This window comes from Piliocolobus tephrosceles, chromosome 10 (genome assembly GCF_002776525.5).
Source record: "Piliocolobus tephrosceles isolate RC106 chromosome 10, ASM277652v3, whole genome shotgun sequence".
Taxonomy (NCBI): domain Eukaryota; kingdom Metazoa; phylum Chordata; class Mammalia; order Primates; family Cercopithecidae; genus Piliocolobus; species Piliocolobus tephrosceles.
In genome coordinates, this window is record NC_045443.1 from 50165716 (window position 1) to 50181622 (window position 15907).

The 15907-nt window shown below is 60.3% G+C and overlaps 1 protein-coding gene across 3 annotated transcripts in view; it reads left to right on the top strand.

Annotated features, from left to right (window-relative positions):
• TNS2 (tensin 2) overlaps positions 1–15907 on the top strand; it is a 22577-nt gene that overhangs the window by 759 nt on the left and 5911 nt on the right. Inside the window, exons 2-28 of one of the 3 annotated variants that reach the window (XM_026454677.2) lie at positions 1–99; positions 4547–4655; positions 5146–5183; positions 6080–6118; positions 6436–6474; positions 6626–6675; positions 6931–7102; positions 7579–7629; positions 7962–8084; positions 8175–8239; positions 9394–9477; positions 9948–10060; positions 10152–10212; positions 10407–10482; positions 10694–10823; positions 10943–11008; positions 11085–11198; positions 11420–12631; positions 12774–12924; positions 13044–13633; positions 13749–13838; positions 14191–14316; positions 14527–14619; positions 14750–14827; positions 14994–15071; positions 15493–15661; positions 15750–15818. In XM_026454677.2, coding sequence (XP_026310462.1) covers positions 25–99; positions 4547–4655; positions 5146–5183; positions 6080–6118; positions 6436–6474; positions 6626–6675; positions 6931–7102; positions 7579–7629; positions 7962–8084; positions 8175–8239; positions 9394–9477; positions 9948–10060; positions 10152–10212; positions 10407–10482; positions 10694–10823; positions 10943–11008; positions 11085–11198; positions 11420–12631; positions 12774–12924; positions 13044–13633; positions 13749–13838; positions 14191–14316; positions 14527–14619; positions 14750–14827; positions 14994–15071; positions 15493–15661; positions 15750–15818 — 4061 coding nt within the window. In that variant the 5' untranslated portion in view covers positions 1–24. Of the gene's footprint in view, positions 100–2594; positions 2954–4546; positions 4656–5145; positions 5184–6079; positions 6119–6435; positions 6475–6625; positions 6676–6930; positions 7103–7578; positions 7630–7961; positions 8085–8174; positions 8240–9393; positions 9478–9947; positions 10061–10151; positions 10213–10406; positions 10483–10693; positions 10824–10942; positions 11009–11084; positions 11199–11419; positions 12632–12773; positions 12925–13043; positions 13634–13748; positions 13839–14190; positions 14317–14526; positions 14620–14749; positions 14828–14993; positions 15072–15492; positions 15662–15749; positions 15819–15907 lie in introns of those variants that run through there. The other 2 variants (XM_026454676.1, XM_026454678.2) reach the window with 2 other exon arrangements.

Genomic DNA, 15907 nt, shown 5'->3' on the forward strand with positions numbered 1-15907 from the left:
CCGCTCCGCGCGGGCACGGGCGGGATGGGCTGGCCCGGGGGCTCCCCCTGCTGCTGCCCCGCCCCGCCGCGCCCCCGCCCCGCCGGGCGCCCCCCGCAGGTGAGTGGCCGCGCCGCGCTGCGCGGGTGGCGGCCTCTGCGTCACGGCCGCGCGGGCAGTGCCAGGGGCGGGCGCCAGGGGGCGCGGGGCCGCCGGAGGTCGAGAGGGCGCGGGGCGCGGCCCGGGACTGAGGCTGGGGACTCTGGCTGGCCGCGGGGAGCTGGGAGCAGCTGGAGGCCGGGACAGTGACTAGGGGGCGGGGCGCGGCCGCGGTCCTACTCGATCAGGCTGCCACACCTTCCAGCACCCGGGGCGCATGGGGCCGCGAGCCGTGCCACACACGCAGGCCCGGGACCCGGCAGCAGCGGGGAGCAGCGCCCGGGACCCGGCCTGGTTTTCCTTTCCTGCTTCACATGTGGGACATTGAGTCCCAAGCGGGCACAGATGAGGCTACTTCGACTCGCCAGCCCCGTTCTGCGACCCCCTTCCTTCTCTGCACCCATCCTCCAGACCCTTCTGGGCACACCCCCGGAGCCGCCGCCCTCCCTCGCTCCTTCCCTGGGCCTTACCCCTCCTCCGCGGCGGCCGGGCTCCCAGCCTCCCTTCCAACCACAGCTATTTCCAGGAAGGGGGGTGTGGGTGGAGGGGGTTCTCCAAACAAACCCAAGACTTCGGAGAAAGAGGGGGCCCGGCTAGGGGAGGAGTTGACAGGCTCTGGAATGTTACAGGCGGGAGGAGGGTGAGGGTCCAAGTGGGTCTAGTGATGCCTTCCCAGCCCTCCTCAAGTGAGCTACTTTTCCCCTCGGGACTGGCTCATAGGGATTCCATCCCTGCCTCCCTTCCGAGGTGCGAGTGCCACAGGATGGGAGGGACTCACAGCCACAGAGGATCCTGACCACCCCACCCCTCACCGGACTCACTGCTTGGGCATCTCCTTGCAGGGTCTGGGTGGGGAATGTGAGACCAGTGAAGGTGACAGGATGTCTGGGGACCTGTTCCAGGTGAGGGGACTTTCAGCCCCTATGGAGGCAGCAGGAGAGCGAATCCTGTAGAGGAATCCTGGTCAGGGCCATGTGCCATAGAAGGTGGGACTGGACAGAAAAAAGCCACCCCCACCGCCCACCTTGTCACACTGCCCCATCTCCCCCAAGCAGGGCTGGGGGCTGGACAAGGCCAGGCCCGGTTGCCCACACTGGCCAGGGGCCTGGAATGTGCTGGGACACAGCCAGCCTGGCAGGATGGGGGTGGGTCGCAGAGCCCGTGCTCCTCTCCAGTTACAGGCCGGGGGCCCAGGCCTGCCACACAGATGCCACCTTCTGGCCAGGATATCCCGGGGACACACTTCTTGGCCTGGAAAATTGGAGCTTCAAGGGAAAGGTCTCAGGCTAGGCCCAGCCCAGTCAGGTCCTCACAAGGGTCTCAAGTGGGCACCCACAGCAGGCCTCACCCCAGAGAATGCAGGATTCTCCATCCCAGAGAACCCATCCTGACGGGTATGAAGGAGCAGGAGGCAAGTAGAAGGGATCCCGTGGGAGAAGCCAGGGCTGTGGGAGTTGCCTGAGTACTGGGACATTCAATAAATACCATGCAAATGAGAGGGGCACATTTGCACATTCTTTCAAGTGACAGCTACAGCCGGTCCCAGGGGCTGCTGTCCACAGCTTGGGGCTGAAGACTCCCAGGCCATTAACCCCTTAGCTTTTAGGGAGATTACTCCCCCTTTTCCAAGGCCCCATCCACCTCCCTCCCTTGACTCCCAGGACGGGAAGTTGGCCATGTTCCCAGGAGGGAGGCAGGAGGCCCATGGATGGGGGTGGAGTATGTGTTGGGAGGGGGGACCTCCTGTCCAGTCCTCAGGCCCTGGGACAGCTGCTGAGAAAGGAGAGCAGACCCAGGAGAGCCATGAAGGTAGTACTCAGGCTTCGGGGTTGCGGCAGGGGGAGGGTGCAGCCCTTGGGTGGAGAGCCCAAGTTGCAGGGCTGGAAAGAGGGCTAGGGATCTGTGAGATCATGTCTGAAACAAAGCCAGGGAATGGGTGAGTGGGGGGCACTGTGTCAGAAGCAGAAACCTGGGGGCTTTCAGGAGAAGGGCCTCATATGCCTTAGGCTGTGGCAGGAAAATGGATTACTCCCCAAACCTGAGCAAAGCAGTCTTGTGGCTGGAACTTGGCCTTGCAAGGTGTAGTGAGGGTAAAGGTGGACGGTGCATGCTTTCCTTTTCCTACTTCATACAGAGTGAAACTGAGACAGGAAGGGGGCCCCCAGTCCCATTTTTACCTGACTCTCAGGACACACTTGGGATCCTGGGCCTGCCTGCTGGTAGTAGTTCCCAGCTCCACTCCCTCCCCAGCGGAAGTCCCTCGAGAGCTTGAGAGTTCTGGCTGGAGCCTGGCTGGGACACACTGTTCCCCACTTGCCCTTTAGCCCTGCCCTGAGACCAGAATTCTCACCCGGCCCCACTGGGGGCAGGATCTCAAGACCATGGATCCCTGCAGATCCCTGGAGAGTGTGGTGTCCCAGGTGTGGGACAGCTCCAGAGTTGGGGGAATGGGGGGAGCAAAAGATCACAGGCTGATACTCCCAGCAGGGTAGATCCTGGGAATCTGATCTCCTGGCCTCCCCCACATCCTCCCCCCTCCACTTCCTGGAGCAGCGACCTGCCCCCTTCCCGCCTGCACTTCCCTCCACTTCCAGGGCCGGGCTTCTCCTCACACCAGCCAGACAGCCTACCCTCCGCCCAGGGGAAGCGGCTGCCTCCGCCAGGCCGCTTCCAGGAAGCTCCGGGCCAGGCCCCAGCATTGTTCAGGCCCTGGGGCCAGCACCCCAGCCAGCAGAACACCATGAAGTCCAGCGGCCCTGTGGAGAGGCTGCTCAGAGCCCTGGGGAGGAGGGACAGCAGCCGGGCCACAAGCAGGGTAGGAGTGCCCACCAGCTGGGCAAAAGAGGGGCAGGGGTGGAGGTGCGGGCAGTGGGGGAGGGGACCTGGAATCAGGCCAGGCCCTCTTCCCAATTTCAGCTTCCTCAGCCTTCTCTCCTGGCCCAGCATCCCCTCCGGAGTGGCCAGGGCTGTAGTGTGAGGGGATGTTTGGGTTAGAGTGGGTACCGCTGTCTGTTTTGGCTCCTCTCACCTTCCCTGCTCTAGCCTGGGCCAACCCTGGGGGTCCTGGCCCCCCAAACCTAAGTCCCAGGTACCTCACTGTAGGACTTTGCCACGCACTATCCAGGTATCCTAGAACAGACTCAGAGATCATCAGGCCCCTTCCCTGGCCCGGGGAAGTTTGAGGGAAATGGGGTGGCAGGGCAGAAAAGGAGAGAGGAGAGGGAGTCAGGAGTGCTTTGGAACTGGAGGTTTGCTTTCCACTGACAACATCCATATCTGCTGCTAATGCCTGCATGCTCCCAAGTGTCCTAGTGGGTCCCACAAACTTGGTCCAGCCCAGAAGTGTTGCAGGGACAGTCAAGAAACCAGAGATGCTGCCCACATCCCCATCACTCCCTTTCCCAACTTCCCAGCCTTGCCCCAAAAGCAGCAGCTCAGGACAACCTGAGATACTACTGTGATGGGTCCCCAGGAGGTGGACAGCAGGAGTCTGAACTCCAGAGGAGGGGGAATATGGGTAAAACACAGAGGTGGCAAGGAGACAAGGTGTCCCCAGACAGAGGATAGGCAGAGTGAAGCCACAGTGGGAGGGGAAGGGACTGAGATAGGCCTGGGCCATAAGGGGGCATCCCAGGCTCCTGCTTCACTGCACCTCTGGATCAGGAGGGGCTGAACAGGGAATCTGGTCCACTCCTTCCTCATTCAGTGTGTGAATGAATCCCAAGTGCCAGGGGGCAGGGGGTCAGGGGAGAGCTCACAGCATCCAAAACCAGCTAAACATCTCTCCCCAGTGACAGGCCTCTGTTTCCCTCCAGCATGACCACCCCCCTTATACAATTGCTGTCTGCTGCCTCAATGCACAATGAGTAAACATGTTGTTCTGACCGTGGGGGAGGAGGGCATGTCAGCTGCCTGGAGCGTGGGGACAGCGGGAGCTAAAGGAGCAGGACTGGCTGAGGCCACTCCTGCTGGCTCAGTCTGGTGCTGCAGGACTGACATACAACACGTATGTCTGGAACCTCCCTGCTCACTCTGCACACAGGTCTCCATGCAGGGAGGACACGATGGGAAGAGTCAGGGAGTACCCCCACTGCACCAGGGGGAAAGCCTGAGCATGTGGGCTTTCCACAAGGGCATCACATACCAGGGCCACGTGAGGGGCCCAAGTGATCCCCTGGGGAGGAGCTGACCCAGCAAAGGTGACGCAAGGGGTCAGATTCCATACACAATTGAGGACAGACCAAATGACCGCCCTGAAGCAGCTGTGGCCAAGTGCGTCCTACAAGTTTGAGGGCTTGATCTGGATGGAGGAAACCAGTGCAGTGCTAAGGCAAGGCTCCTGCCCAGTCCCAAAGATGAAGATGGGCCCACTGGGAACTCACACTTCTGTTTGTCTTTCCACCCTCAGCCTAGGAAAGCTGAGCCTCATAGCTTCCGGGAGAAGGTTTTCCGGAAGAAACCTCCAGTCTGTGCAGTATGTAAGGTGACCATCGATGGGACAGGCGTTTCGTGCAGAGGTGAGGCGCTCTGTCCTGTGACTCTGAGACCCTCCACCCAGTACCACTGTGTTGCACAACTCCAGCAAGCCAACTCACACAATCTCAAATGTAATATACTGCTCCTGGATTAGGCACAATGGCACCTAAGAGGCAGCTGCCTCCCCCTTCAGATGGCCCTGGCTCCCCATGACAGATACCCCCACAACCCAGGAGACCCAGTATTCTCCACCATCTTCCCATCCTGACTTGTGACTGTAGTCTTCCTTCCCTCCCTTCCTCCTCACCTCCACCCACCCTGGAACGTTACCCCTGGCCTGGGCAGTAGTACCCCACTGCCACAGTCTTCCCTCAAAACCTAGCCCTGCTCCTCCGCCCTAGCCAGCCCAGTCCAGCTGGGATCCTGGAAGTCCCAGGATCTGGTTCCAGGGTCTGGGAGATGAGGGAAGGCCATTCCTTCCACTGTCCCACAGGCCCCTGCTAACCCCTCTCCTCCCCCTACCTCCCCTAGTCTGCAAGGTGGCGACGCACAGAAAATGTGAAGCAAAGGTGGGTACCTGATTCTACCTGATAGGGGGAGAGGGTCTGGAGTCCCTTCCTCCTCCCAAACAGGCTTCTCCAACCACACTGGCATCAACCCTGCACCTCCACCCCTCTCACTATTGGGGAACCCCTCCTGGGTGGGAGGGGTGCTGACTGGGCCCTTTAAGAACCACCCTACTCCGCCTTCTGGAGGGCTGGCCGGCCCAGGCGGGTGGACAGCGAGACAGCGTTTGTCTTGGTGCTGTGCCCAGGCTGCAGCTGGCGAGAGGATGGGGGTGGGGAAGAGGAGGAGAATGAGGAGGAGGAAGGGTGGGGGAGTAGGATTTCAGAGACTGGGCAGCCGGATGGGCTGTGCCTTCCCTCTGGGGAAGGGTCCTCAAAATGCCTGGGCGGGCCTTGTCCTGGGCCCTGGAAAAACTGGGCCTTTCCAGAAATAAGCTGTAGATAGCGCCCACTGTCCACTGGGCACCCAAGACAGCCTTATCTCTGAGGAGGTTCCCTGGTCTTCCTGCAGGGCAGGGAAGGAGGGTCCCAAGGCCCTGGAGCTGGCTTGGGGGAGCTGTGTGCCCAGGGGCGGGGTCTCCCGGTGAAAGAGGCCAGTGTCCGTCCCTGGCCATGGCCTGCCTGCGTGCTCTATATATAACTCCTGCCCTGCAGCTGGATGAATGGGGGTCTGTGTGGGCTGGGGGCTGAGCGCCAAGAGCAACAAGTGGGGGGCCTGGGGGGTGGGGGACCAAGAGGCCAGAGGGGAGGTGCCCTTAAATAGCACAACCTCAGCTGGAGCCTGTGCCCATCCGCTGAAGGCCCCTCCACCTTCCTCCTGAAGCTGAGGGGCTACCCCATCCTCAAGCCCAGGAGAGCCCTTCACCAGGAGCTCAGTTCCTTACTCGGTCCCCTTCCAGGTGACTTCAGCCTGTCAGGCCTTGCCTCCCGCGGAGTTGGTGAGTGCGCTCTGGGATGGGGTGGGGAGGGCAAGGAACCTGGCCATGGTGTCCAGAGGTCTGGTGGCTCCAGAGAGGGCCCCCAGGAGATGACCTTGAATGGAGTGCTGTGGGTATTGCTCATCCTACAAGGAAAGAAAAACTGTCTAAGTCCTCTGCTGACCTTGTGCCCTTGGGCCTGCTGGGGGTAGGACTCCTCTCCCCTTGTCCAGTACAGCCTTCATCAGGACACTGACATTCCCTTCCACTGTCCCCAGGCCCACACTCTCCTTGCCCCTGCTGTAACCACTCCCTTTTCCTCCCCCATCTCCCTCTAGCGGCGAAACACGGCCCCAGTCAGGCGCATAGAGCACCTGGTAAGGTGATGCTGGAGGAGGAGGGGGAAGCAGGTAGCTTTGGGAGTAAGGATCTAGATTTCCTGAAGACAAAAGTGCATGGCTCTGGAGTGGGCTGTCTAGAGTAGGGGGCACCCAAAGAGATGTCCAGACACTGTCTGTTATCCACCAGGGATCCACCAAATCTCTGAACCACTCAAAGCAGCGCAGCACTCTGCCCAGGTAAGTAAGGGTGCTGGGGTGGTCCCACGTGACCCCCTTTCCGCCGGCCCCACACCTCAGCCCAGGGCAGTGCCCCTCAACAAAGCTCCCCGGGACAGCCCCCCACCCGCAAAGCGGTATTCTCCCTCCGGACCGACCCACCCACCCTCAGGACCCACCAGGCTTCACCTGCTGCCCAACAGACAGCCTTCCCATCACACTAGCCACCTCCGGGTGCCCCGCCCCTGCGTTCATGCGTAGGCTCCCCCTCCCCAGGAGCTTCAGCCTGGATCCGCTCATGGAGCGGCGCTGGGACTTAGACCTCACCTACGTGACGGAACGCATCTTGGCTGCCGCCTTCCCCGCGCGGCCCGATGAACAGCGGCACCGGGGCCACCTGCGCGAGCTGGCCCACGTGCTGCAATCCAAGCACCGGGACAAGTACCTGGTGAGGGGCGGGACCATCAGGAGTCAGCCAATGAGAGGGGCGTGGGGTCCAGATGGGCGAGGCTGATCACTGACGTCACCCCCGGAGGCGAGGCCGCTAGTGGGCGGGACCAGAGTGGTGGGGGCGGGGGCGGGGGCGGGGGCGGGGGCGGGGGCAGGGTCCGCAGTGGCGCCTGGAGCGGAGCAGAGAATTCCGGAACGCTGGCGACTTGGCTGTGACTAGCTAGGCCGGGCCTTAGCTACCTTCTTATTTTCTTTATTTATTTACTTTTTTTTTTTTCGAGATGGGGTCTCACTTTGTTGCCCAGGAGGTGATCCGCCCGCCTCGGTCTCCCAAAGTGCTGGGGTTACAGGCGTGAGCCACTGCGCCAGGCCTGCACTTTGTTTTAGAGGAAGATTCTTACTTAGGATCCACCTCCACCTCGTGCCTCATTGCCGGAGGTCACTTCTGTCTAAAGCCCTCCCCCTTTATTTCAGCTCTTCAACCTTTCAGAGAAAAGGCATGACCTGACCCGCTTAAACCCCAAGGTATGAAGGAAATGGCCTGCCCAGTCATTAAACCAAGCCACCCCTACCCCAGAAGCCCCCGGCTTCCTCGTTATTAATAGTAGCAATTGGCATCTACTTCACTCTTAAGCACTGCCCCCCCTCTCGCATGACATATTACTGGAGACACCCCAAAACGTGATGCAGAAGGTATCAGCCCATTGTATAGATAAGGAAAGTGCTGAGGTTATCATGGACAACCAGCAGATCCCCAACCTTGCCCCCAGACCCCTATGCCCTGTCCCCTTTCCACCCCGCCTGTCTCTCTCTGTTGGTGGACCCCAGCCCCAGTTGCACCCCTGCACTCTCCCCAGGTTCAAGACTTCGGCTGGCCTGAGCTGCATGCTCCACCCCTGGACAAGCTGTGCTCCATCTGCAAAGCCATGGAGACATGGCTCAGTGCTGACCCACAGCACGTGGTCGTGCTATACTGCAAGGTGGGCCAGGACCTCGGGTTCCCTGGTGCCTGGAGGCTCCAGGTCAGCCTGGATCCCCCAGACCCTCATCCCTGTCTCTCTGTCTCTCAGGGAAGCAAGGGCAAGCTCGGGGTCATCGTTTCTGCCTACATGCACTACAGCAAGATCTCTGCAGGGTGAGGCTTCCAGCATCCAAGTAGCCCCTTCCCCAGTGGCCCTTTCTCCAGCTGGCCCCTTAGGAACCCATCTCCCCTGGAGCCCACCTCTTCATTGAGAGTCCTTTGCTGGCAAGTTAGCATTTCCACCTCCCTTTTATCACTAGTACTGCAACACAGTCTGCAGTAGATGGTCTGTAAAGTTTGCTGGGGCAGCCACAAACAGGGTGGTGTAAAACAGTGGAAATGGGCCGGGTGCCGTGGCTCACACCTATAATCCCAGCACTTTGGAAGGCCGAGGTGGGCAGATCACCTGAGATCAGGAGTTTGAGACCAGCTTGGCCAACATGATGAAACCCTGTCTCTACTAAAAATATAAAAATTAGCCGGGCGTGGTGGTGGGTGCCTGTAATCCCAGCTACTCAGGAGGCTGAAGCAGGAGAATCGTTTGAACTCGGGAGGCGGAGGTTGCAGTGAGACCACATGGTGCCACTGCACTCCAACCTGGGCAACACAGCGAGACTCCATCTCAAAAAAAACAAAAAACAAAAAACGGTGGAAATATACTGTCTCACAGTTCTGGAGGCCAGAAGCCCCAAATCAAGCTGTCGGCAGGCCCTTGCTTCCTCTGAGACTCGAGATAGAATCCTTCCTTGTCTCATTCTACCTTCTGGTGGTGGCCGGCAAGCCTTGGCGTTCCTCAGTTTGCAGACACATCACTGTAATCTCTGCCTCTGTCATCACATGGTGTTCTCCCCGTGCATCTCTGTCTGTGTCTCTTCCTCTCTTCTTATAAGGACACCAATCATATTGGATTCAGGGTCCACCCTCCTTCAGTATGAGCTCATCTTAACTAATTATGTCTGCAATGGCCCTATTTCCAAATAAGGTCACATTCTGAGGTACATGTCTTTCGGGGGGATATAATTCAACTCGTGAGATGGTTTTGTTGCCCCATTTTACAGATGAAAAAACTAAAGTTTAGGGAATAACTGCCTGGGGCCCAAAAACTAGTAAAGTGACTGTACATGGTGCTTCTCATTCTCATTACCACCACTCTGGGCTTGCTCTAGACTCAGGGGATCATCTCTACCCTCCCTCCCCTGGGGCTCAGGGATGGGAGGCCAGGATGAAGACTAGTCCCTAATCCCCAACACTGGCCTTGCTGTCCCCAGGGCCGACCAGGCACTGGCTACTCTTACCATGAGGAAATTCTGCGAGGACAAGGTGGCCACAGAACTGCAGCCCTCCCAGCGTCGGTGAGCAGCCTGGGTGGGGATGGGCCAGAGGAGCAGCTCCCTTCATGGCTCCCAAGGCCAAGACTCTCGTATTCATGCAGCACACCTTCACTGAGTGTGCCAGGCGCTGTGCCAGGTGCTGAGAATTCAAAGCAGACAAAGCCCCTGCTCTCATGGAGCTTTCATGCCAGTAGGATGGAAGGCAGTAGACCTGGGAATAAATAGACGAGGAGGTCCACCATAAAGAGAACCTGAAGGACAGTCGGGGCCTGCCACTATAAAGTGAAGCAGAGCTCTGGGGAAGGAGCTTTGAGGCAGAGGGGAGCAAGAGGCATTGAGATTACATGCAAGGAAGAACTTTCTGGTGACCTGGTAGACGGGAAGGAAGTGCTGAGGAGAAGGGCCAGCTTTCTAAGGGTGGATGGTTGAAATGATACAAGGTGACCTCCAGAGGAAAAGGCTTATGTTCTCCTCGACACGCTCTCTGCCAGATACATCAGCTACTTCAGTGGGCTGCTGTCCGGCTCCATCAGAATGAACAGCAGCCCTCTCTTCCTGCACTATGTGCTCGTCCCCACGCTGCCAGCCTTTGAACCCGGCACAGGTGAGTCTGCCTGAGATGTGCTCCCTAGGGAGAGCCACCTTCAGGCGCCTCCACTCAGCACCCCTCGGCACCTTCTCCTCTGCCCCTCCAGGCTTCCAGCCCTTCCTTAAAATCTACCAGTCCATGCAGCTCGTCTACACGTCTGGAGTCTAGTGAGTGCTCTATTCCCAGGCCCCTGACACTTCATGGCCAGGGCCCCGCTTGCTGCCTGCATTCCTGCTTCTCCAGCCTCCCCAGACACCTGGGCAGGGCTCAGACTCTGGTCTCCTGGCTCCCCCTGACTGCAGAGCCGCCTCTGCACACAGGAGCCTCTGGTTCATCTCTGCCTTCTCCTCTCTCCCCACAGTCACATTGCAGGCCCTGGCCCCCAGCAGCTTTGCATCAGCCTGGAGCCAGCCCTCCTCCTCAAAGGCGATGTCATGGTGAGGGGTTCCTGGCAACAAGGAGAATCCCGGAGATGGGGCAGGGGTTGGTGGGTAGCCACACAGTCACCAATTTGAGACAGATTGGAGGGCGAGTAGAGAGATCGCCTTGAGATCGAGGCAGGGCAGCAGCTGTGACTAGGCAGTCCCCAGGGTGGAAGCACAGAAGAGGACATGAGGCCTGATTCCCAGCCTCCTGCCTTTCCCCCAGGTAACATGCTATCACAAGGGTGGCCGGGGCACAGACCGGACCCTGGTGTTCCGAGTCCAGTTTCACACCTGCACCATCCATGGACCACAGCTCACTTTCCCCAAGGACCAGCTGGACGAGGCCTGGACTGGTGAGTCTCAGACAAGTGGCCTGGGGCTGGAGCCCAGGTGGCAGGCAGGCAGGTGGCAGGCAGGCAGGAGAGTGTGGTATGGGCCAGGGGCCTGGCTCTTCACTGTCCACTCCCCATAGATGAGAAGTTCCCCTTTCAAGCCTCCGTGGAGTTTGTCTTCTCCTCCAGCCCCGAGAAGATCAAAGGTAAGAGCAGGGACATGGGCTGGGGACTGAGGGCTGCCTCTCCTCTGCTCCCCAACACCCGAGTGGCCTTCCACAGGCAGCACTCCACGGAATGACCCCTCGGTCTCTGTCGACTACAACACCACTGAGCCAGCTGTGCGCTGGGACTCCTATGAGAACTTCAACCAGCACCACGAGGACAGTGTGGATGGTGCGCAGGGCAGCCTGCAGGGTGGGAGGTACAGGGTTGTGGCAGGGCCCTGAGGGGTGGTGGCCAGGGAGAAGAACACTCCCTCCTCCCCAGGCAGAGCCCATTCTCGAGAGACACCCCCGGCCCGATGGCTATCTCCAGTGCCATCCCCTCTCATGAACTCTCTCTCTCCCTCCCTATTCCCTGCTTGCCCTCCCTCCCTGATCCTCTTCCCCACTCAGGCTCCCTGACCCACACCCGGGGTCCCCTGGATGGCAGTCCTTATGCCCAGGTGCAGCGGCCCCCCCGGCAGACCCCCCCGGCACCCTCTCCAGAGCCTCCACCACCCCCCATGCTCTCTGTCAGCAGCGACTCGGGCCATTCCTCCACGCTGACCACAGAGCCAGCTGCTGAGTCCCCTGGCCGGCCACCCCCTACGGCTGCTGAACGGCAGGAGTTGGATCGCCTCCTAGGAGGCTGCGGAATAGCCAGTGGGGGCCGGGGGGCTGGGCGAGAGACGGCCATCCTAGATGACGAAGAGCAGCCCACTGTGGGCGGAGGCCCCCACCTCGGAGTGTATCCAGGCCACAGGCCTGGCCTCAGCCGCCACTGCTCCTGCCGCCAGGGCTACCGGGAGTCCTGCGGGGTCCCCAATGGGGGCTACTACCGGCCAGAGGGAACGCTGGAGAGGAGGCGACTGGCCTATGGGGGCTATGAGGGATCCCCCCAGGGCTACGCTGAGGCCTCGATGGAGAAGAGGCGCCTCTGCCGATCGCTGTCAGAGGGGCCATACCCTTGCCCACCTGAGATGGGGAAACCAGCCACTGGGGACTTTGGCTACCGCGCCCCAGGCTACCGGGAGGTGGTCATCCTGGAGGACCCTGGGCTGCCTGCCCTATACCCATGCCCAGCCTGCGAGGAAAAGCTGGCGCTGCCTACAGCAGCCTTGTATGGACTGCGGTTGGAGAGGGAAGCTGGAGAAGGGTGGGCAAGTGAGGCTGGCAAGCCTCTCCTGCACCCAGTGCGGCCTGGGCACCCGCTGCCTCTGCTCTTGCCTGCCTGTGGGCATCACCATGCCCCGATGCCTGACTACAGCTGCCTGAAGTCACCCAAGGCAGGCGAGGAAGGGCACGAAGGCTGCTCCTACACTATGTGCCCCGAAGGCAGGTATGGGCATCCAGGGTACCCTGCCCTGGTGACATACAGCTATGGAGGAGCAGTTCCCAGTTACTGCCCAGCATATGGCCGCGTGCCTCATAGCTGTGGCTCTCCAGGAGAGGGCAGAGGGTATCCCAGCCCTGGTGCCCACTCCCCAAGGGCTGGCTCCATTTCCCCGGGCAGCCCGCCCTATCCACAATCTAGGAAGCTGAGCTACGAGATCCCTACGGAGGAGGGAGGGAACAGGTACCCATTGCCTGGGCACCTGGCCTCAGCAGGACCCTTGGCATCTGCAGGTGAGGGGCACCAGAGAGCGGAATGCCCAGGGCAGAGGAGGTTCTGGAAGATGGTGGGAAAGTCAAGGGGGAACAGGGTGAGGAACAACTAAGCCAGAAGAGCCCCATCCTGCTCACAGCCCACCTCTCCCCTTCACTGCAGAGTCGCTGGAGCCGGTGTCCTGGAGGGAGGGCCCCAGTGGGCACAGTACACTGCCTCGGTCTCCCCGAGATGCCCCAGGCAGTGCTTCGTCAGGGTTGTCTGGTCCCTCCACGCCCCTGCATACCAGCAGCCCAGTCCAGGGCAAGGAAAGGTATGCAGAGGGGCCGGGGACACTCGAGTGCTTTCTTGTCCAAGCAGTTGATGAAGGCAGGTGGGGTGGGAGCAGCCACAATGGGGGCTCTGCTGACCATCTGCCCTTCCACCCTACAGCACTCGGCGACAGGACACTAGGTCCCCCACCTCAGCGCCCACTCAGAGACTGAGTTCTGGCGAGGCCTTGCCCCCTGTTTCCCAGGCAGGCACCGGAAAGGCCCCTGACCTGCCGTCGGGAAGTGGGCCTGAGCCTCTGGCCCCTAGCCCCGTCTCTCCGACCTTTCCTCCCAGCTCGCCAAGTGACTGGCCTCAGGAAAGGAGTCCAGGGGGCCTCTCAGATGGCGCCAGTCCTCGGAGCCCTGTGCCTACCACACTTCCTGGCCTCCGCCACGCCCCCTGGCAAGGCCCTCGAGGCCCCCCAGACAGCCCAGATAGGTCTCCCCTCACTCCTGTGCCTTCCCAGATGCCCTGGCTTGTGGCCAGCCCAGAGCCGCCTCAGAGCTCACCCACACCTGCTTTCCCCCTGGCTGCCTCCTATGACACCAACGGCCTTACCCAGCCCCCACTTCCTGAGAAACGCCACCTGCCTGGGCCGGGGCAACAGCCAGGACCCTGGGGCCCAGAGCAGGCATCATCGCCAGCCAGAGGCATCAGTCACCATGTCACCTTCGCACCTCTGCTCTCGGATAATGTCCCCCAACCCCCAGGTATAAAGGCCTTGAGGGGGTTGGGGTCACCTTGAGAGCACCCTTTTTCCTGGGATATAGCATGGATGGGGACCCGGGTACCCTGGGGTCTGAACCTACTCCCTCCCTGTCCTAGAGCCTCCTACACAAGAGAGCCAAAGCAATGTCAAGTTCGTCCAGGATACATCCAAGTTCTGGTACAAGCCACACCTGTCCCGTGACCAAGGTGAGAAGCCAGCCTGCCGCCACCCAACTCCATCCCACCCTCCTGGGTGTCTGTCTTGGTTTTAAGTCCCATCCTGTTGAAGCTCTTGGCTCCTCCTGTCTCAGCTGTGTTTACTCTTGGCTGAGCGTTTACCAGCAGGTGATTCTGGGCTTTGGGCCAAGGCGGTGAGATCCAACATGGTCAAAGCCCCTGTGAATCCTAGAGCCCTGTCCTCAGACTCCTACCACCACCACAGCTGCCAGGGCAAAAGAGACCCATGGAGCTTGTCGGCGGAGGAGGGGGGCTGCATGGCGCTCAGTCCACCCCTGTGAAAACTTCTCCTCCTCACTGCCCGCTACCCCTCACCCTGCAGCCATTGCCCTGCTGAAGGACAAGGACCCTGGGGCCTTCCTGATCAGGGACAGTCATTCATTCCAAGGAGCTTATGGGCTGGCCCTCAAGGTGGCCACACCGCCACCCAGTGCCCAGCCCTGGAAAGGTACAGAACGCCCAAACCTGATTGGGGTGGGGACGAAGTTGGGGGTGGTGCCAGAGGCAAGGTAACAGGGCGGGTGGGGGTGATGTGCGGGCCACGCCGCTGTGGAGGGGAAAGGCAGGAAAAGACCTCAGCTACTTGGGAAAGAATCCCATTAGGGAAGAAGCTGGAACCTGGAATCCTAAAGCCACAATCTTCCCCTCTTCCTCTCAGGGGACCCCTTGGAACAGCTGGTCCGCCATTTCCTCATCGAGACTGGGCCCAAAGGGGTGAAGATCAAGGGCTGCCCCAGTGAGCCCTACTTTGGTGAGAAGCAGGAGCTGGGGGAAGGCTACATTGAGTCGGTTTAGGGAGACGCCAAAGGATCTCAGGAGGGTGGAAGGGAAAGGCGGGGCACCCTGGGCACCTCAGGACTTTCCCACCTCCTCGCCCACAGGCAGCCTGTCCGCCTTGGTCTCCCAGCACTCCATCTCCCCCATCTCCCTGCCCTGCTGCCTGCACATTCCCAGCAAAGGTGGGTGTCTGGTCATCTGTCCTCCCCACCTCTCCCCACCCCCTGCAGCCAAAGCAGGATCCACAGGTCTTGGCTCCCCGCCTTCCCTTGGGGAGGCAGAGGGAGTGCTCCAGCTTGGGGAACGCTCTGCCTTCTGAGCTTCTCTGTCGGTTCTCATTGCCCTCAGATCCTCTGGAAGAGACCCCAGAGGCTCCAGTGCCCACCAACATGAGCACAGCAGCAGACCTCCTGCGTCAGGGTGCTGGTAGAGACCTCCCGTCCGCTCCCCTCCCTCTCCCTGGGCACCAAGGGGGCATTGTCGATACAGGGCATGGGGCACTGAAAGGCCTTGGGGTGGGTGAGCCCTGGCCAACCCATGAGGGCAGGGGAGCCCCATCCTGTTGGGGATGAGGAATTGGGTCCTCAGCCTAGGGTTTCAAAGTCTCATGAACAAGAAAGAGGATCATGGGGTGGTAGCAGGGAGAAACTTGTTAGAATGTAGATTCTCAGGCTTTTCTGCCTTGCTTCTGACTGTAGTTCCGGTAAAGTCGTGGAATCTGCCTTTTTAACAAGTCATCTATGTGATTGTAAAGCCTGTGACAGCAGTAGCTGGGGAATGTGCAAGAGCTGGTGGGGGTGGCTAGAAGATGGGCACTCCCTCTGTGACCCACTCCCTGCCCCCATAGCCTGCAGCGTGCTCTACTTGACCTCAGTGGAGACAGAGTCACTGACAGGCCCCCAAGCCGTGGCCCGGGCCAGCTCTGCAGCTCTGAGCTGCAGCCCCCGCCCAACACCAGCAGTTGTCCACTTCAAGGTGTCCGCCCAGGGCATTACACTGACGGACAACCAAAGGAAGTATGTGTACTCAACCCTGTGAAACCCCATGCTTAAGGCGCCTAGGGGTCCTCATTTTTGAGTGTGACCTTCCCCACCCTCCTTGCAGGCTATTCTTTCGCCGCCATTATCCAGTGAACAGCATCACCTTCTCCAGCACTGACCCTCAAGACCGGAGGTGACCCTCCCTCCAAACCCTTTGCCTCAAACCCCCATGGTCCCACCAGCTCCCACCCCAGCCCCAGCCCCAGCTCCCAGCCCAGCCTC